Here is a 4,521-nt window from a genome sequence, read left to right as displayed (position 1 = left end):
AAACATTTATTGTAAGCAATTCATATGAAGAAACACTACGTCAAGTTCACGGAACATTTTAACGTCGGGTACGTGAGCAATATTCAGCTAAAAATATTATTAAATTAATCTTGACGTCGACCGAAGTTGATTGATCGTTTGAATCGTGTTTAATGCATGCGTTTCCTGATGAAAACGAACCAATCTCAATTGCATTTCGCGTCGTAGAAGGAGTGGTGCTGCCATCTATCTAAGTTTAATCTGTGTGTGAAGAGAATGTAAACAAAATATGTTATTTTTTCGCTTAAGTTAAATCCATTGGTTCTCGTTGTTTTAAAGTGATGTAGTGCGCATCGAAAAAATGAACACATATAACGGCTTTAATTAAGGCTTTTTAACTGTTTTGGTTGAATATCGGAGTTGGTTTTGTGCCCGTAAGAAAGAAAATAAAATTTCTCTTCCGGTGCTAATAATCCGCATAGGTAAGAGTACACAGGATTTTTTTTTGATAAATTTATTAATTTGTGTTGTGCTTATGTGACAAACCAGTCGTAACATTACGAAAAATGTTAATCGTGGTTTATATGAAAATATTTTTCTCTAAATGTCGTAGATCGTGGAGTTGAAAAGCTGTTCGGATGGGTACGCAAAAACAATCCCTGGTCATTTTTTATGCTAATGAGAACATTAACGAAAGGAATTCGTTAGGCCGTGTGATGCGATATGTTCCAGATTGCAAAAAAAAAGTAACGTTTAATTCTTTCCCTAAAATGTCAAATTAAAACCGGTGGGTTCAACGCCTCAAACTTCAATTTGGGAAAATGAAAATTCATTTCTTTGCCCCTTCAATATATTATATTGTCTACCAAGTGAGTATTAAAATAATTTCAAATCAAATTCAGACAGGTATAACTCGTTGTCTGTTCACAGGTATGAATCGTACGTCTCGACGATTAAGGATCTTCAGCAAAAAGAAAGTTTTCGTTTTTCCAAACCGACTCAGGATTCCTGTTTGTTTCAGATGAGCTCATGATTATCGCTTGTGAAATCAATATATTCAATCCGAAATTTTATAATAAAAGATTTTAGTACACTTTGCTTCCAGAATTCGTTAATATTTTTCAGTGGTGATTCATTCCCAGATATTGTCAGTTCATTAGCATTTTTTGGTCTACCGTGTACTTGATATAGCTGAACAATATAAAATCGAATCAAAACAATAAATAGTAGTTACGAATTTGCGATTACCTTCCACAAAATGGTTTAAAGTTTTAAAATTTTCTTTCTCGTCAGTTTCAATAATTTGAAAAGTGCGGGTCAAACCTTTTTTTATTGTTCAGGAGTCTCTTCGAATATAGAATTATTCAGGTCACTATTACTGAGTTCTGTATCGCCTTATCATTGTGTACCGAAACAGATATTTCAAGCTGTTTATGCAACGATCTCTATTGTGTTATGCTCGGCACTTGCAGAGCAATGAAAATGCTGATGCTCGCCACTTGACTCTAGACAAGTGCAAAATTCACCAAGTTCGCCATTGTATACAGATGTCACTGCATCTATCAGAAGGTGTCCAGCCTGGAGTACTCTTACGCGTTTGACCACCAAACGGCAACCTCCGGTAACGTAACTGAAACATCCGAGTTCACCAACACACTGCATGTACAACTTTCTGACAGCTCCTAATGGTGATTCGAAAAATACATTATTTTCTCATTTAAAGTAAACACTTCGATTGCAGACTTACACCACGAATAGAAAAAATGCAGTTCTAAAGCACATCTCAGAAATTTTTAACATTGAAGCTGGTTTTAATTCATAATTGTTGTTTTGAAATGTTGTTTACTTATTTGCTGATACTGACCACTGTTTCATTTTTCGGTAAAAAAGCATAACTCACAGATATTATTTTATATCTATCAACTAAATCAGTATCGTCAAAGATTTTTAAAAACACTTTTACTAACCAATTCAAACAGCAAACTGAAAATCGAAGAAAACGGTACGTTTGAAAATTCATTACTTTTTGCTCTTTCTTGTTTACTTTCACTTCACACATATAAGCTGTCAAACTCAACTTCGTAGTCGCGATTTGTGGTTGTAAGTGAGCTGTCAGAATACTCAATTGGGGAGTGAGTGATGAGTATCATCCATGCAATTACTTCACGGTTTGCACCTTCAATCATGAGGTGAGCTGATCAATAGAAGAAGGTGAGTCTTACGACTAAGCTTTTGTCTCTCTTGTTTAGAACAATTAATCACTTCATTAGACCGAACTCATAGCCATTTATCACATCAATTGCTATTTATAACATCAATAGATAAAGCTATAATTGACAAATTGCATTCGAACCGACTCATTCGTTCAGAAGCCGCAGGAAATGAATCAAATATTCGAATCCAGTGAATGGTTATTGATCACATATTGGAGCACTTTTTTGAACGTAGTTTACCTAATTAATCTCAAATTTTAATGATGAATGATTACGGATTATGTTCCTTTAAAAATTTACACATTTTTCATCACTTTTATTTCCTTGCAGTATGTAAACTTATCTTCATCAGTGTTGTTTTTTCTTATCAACTATTTGCTTTGATTTTTTACAAATGCACCTTCTTACCACGAAGATAAGTAGCACCAAAACTAACACCGCGGCGCCCAGTACATCAAGCAGTAAGTATTCCAAAACCGAGTGCTTAACGGCACTGAACTTCAAATGTGGTGCTCCCTTGTGTCGGGTTACGTATTCCATCCAGTAGATCGACGCATTCATCGGATCAACCGGCGTGTCCCGGAACATAGCAGATATTTCTTTGGCTCGTCGACGATACTTTTCTGTATAAAGCAAGTCATGGATTTGGGATGAAATGGACTCTTCCGTGATGTCCGCGAATAGAATCTTCGATGCATATCCGCTTCTAACTGCTCGGATTGCGTTACGGTGCTGGTCTCCGAAGAAGGGTATAAACAGAGTAGGCACTCCGTGGTACATGGATTCAAAGGTGCCGAACTGACCTCCATGCGATATGAATAGAACCATATTTTTATGAGCCAAAATGTCATTCTGCGGAGCCCATTTACTGATCATCACATTTTTCGGTAGGTTACCGATTTGATCGGTTTCGAATTTCCAAATAACTCGTTGCTTCAATTTACCGAACACTTTTAGCAGCGTTTTACGTTTTTCGATGGGCATTGCTGAGCTTTGCATGTAGGCGCCAAGTGAGAAGTAGATAACTCCATTTTCAGCTTCATCCATGAAACGTTGCAGTTCTTGCGGTAGAGCTTTCGGTGGTCTGATGTGAGCTCCACCTATGCTAACTAGAGTAACCATAGTCGGTCGAGGTTTAGCCAAAGTCGGATGGCTGTTAACTAGAATCACAGATATCGATTTCTCCAAACTTTGCACGCTCGGTAACGGAACTCCTGTTTCCTCCAAATCGCCGAAAAATTCCTTTGCCATTTTGTTCATCTCGGGCATGTAATAATACTCTCGTAGCATGTAGTCAAATGTCGATAGTAGAACATTGTAGCTTCTTTGGAAGAAGTTCATTCCATGTTCATAATCTAACAGCATGTGTGGTACACAGGACCATGGAGTTAGTAAACCCATTGCCCGATCCATGAAATCCGAGTATCCATAGGTGCTGATGGTGACAATAGGGGCATTGTACTTGTGAGCAAACATCAACCAACTTTCCTGGAAGAACTGTTCTGACACTATGAGGTCAAAGTGAAGATCGTTCCGCTTCAAAAAGTTTTGCACATTGGCCGACTCTAATCCATGACGACTAGTAGCCAGTCCTAGGCGCCAATACAGGAACAGATTGTTCAAATCACTGCTATAGCTCTGTGAATTATATAGCTCCGATAATGGAACTGATAAACAATTATTGATTTTAATAAATCTATTCTGACCATATTGTTTAACCTACATTTATCACGAAGAGGATAGGCGGGATCGATGAGAACTTCCGTGTAGTTTCCAAGCGGTTCACCGAATTTTATACCCGTTATGCAAGTCACCTCATGTCCTCGGTTGGTCAACTCCCGAATGAAATGTTTCAACATGAACCAATGGCTTGGACCGTTGAAGGGTGCCAAAAAGAGTATTTTATAGCTTTGCACCGTTGCTATGTTGAGCAGTGCCAACGTAATCAGCACCGAAACTACTGATACCTTTGTACTCATCTCTGCTTCTCAATCTATCTTCCTGGATGATCCTCGCTGGGCCGCTATTCGTGATCAACTGAACCTATGGAATGAAATTTCCGTTCACTTTAGCAATCGTATGCTACAGTATGTGACGCCAAACTTAGGCTTCTGGGTACCTGCTGATGATTCTGTTTGACACTCGATATTAAATTATTTGCAACTATTGAGGAGCAAATTGTTATCATTGTCTAATTTTCGCACCCAAAAAATAATTAGCTTGAACGAAACAGGATTTTACAATAATTTAGTTAATATTTGTTTTCGTATTATTTCAAATACGCTTCGGAATATAATCAGTAAATCAAAAACTTTTATAAGAATGCTAA

At 37.4% G+C, this 4,521-nt stretch overlaps 1 protein-coding gene and 1 long non-coding RNA gene across 2 annotated transcripts; one reads left to right on the top strand and one right to left on the bottom strand.

Annotated features, from left to right (window-relative positions):
• Positions 1-256: 256 nt before the first annotated feature.
• On the top strand, positions 257-1,045 carry LOC131428467 (uncharacterized). Its single transcript, XR_009229385.1, has 3 exons — positions 257-461; positions 593-848; positions 910-1,045. It is a non-coding gene; the product is annotated as an uncharacterized LOC131428467 (long non-coding RNA).
• Positions 1,046-2,487: 1,442 nt separating this feature from the next.
• LOC131428466 (UDP-glycosyltransferase UGT5-like) lies at positions 2,488-4,225 on the bottom strand. The gene is made up of 2 exons (XM_058592432.1): positions 3,916-4,225; positions 2,488-3,859 (listed from the first exon to the last, which is right to left on the bottom strand). Exons 1-2 carry the CDS (start codon positions 4,169-4,171, stop codon positions 2,541-2,543), a joined length of 1,575 nt encoding a protein of 524 aa, XP_058448415.1. The 5' UTR covers positions 4,172-4,225; the 3' UTR covers positions 2,488-2,540.
• Between the last annotated feature and the right edge of the window lie 296 nt (positions 4,226-4,521).

This window comes from Malaya genurostris, chromosome 2 (genome assembly GCF_030247185.1).
Source record: "Malaya genurostris strain Urasoe2022 chromosome 2, Malgen_1.1, whole genome shotgun sequence".
Taxonomy (NCBI): Eukaryota; Metazoa; Arthropoda; class Insecta; order Diptera; family Culicidae; genus Malaya; species Malaya genurostris.
The sequence above is the reverse complement of the archived record's forward strand: the minus strand, read 5'-3'. Positions and strand labels throughout refer to the sequence as shown.

Coding starts and splice junctions, on each gene's coding strand:
- LOC131428466 (XM_058592432.1), bottom strand. CDS start 4,171: ATGAGTACAAAGGTATCAGTAGTTTCGGTGCTGATTACGTTGGCACTG. Junction 3,860..3,915: donor CTATCCTCTTCGTGATAAAT/GTAGGTTAAACA, acceptor ATTGTTTATCAG/TTCCATTATCGGAGCTATAT.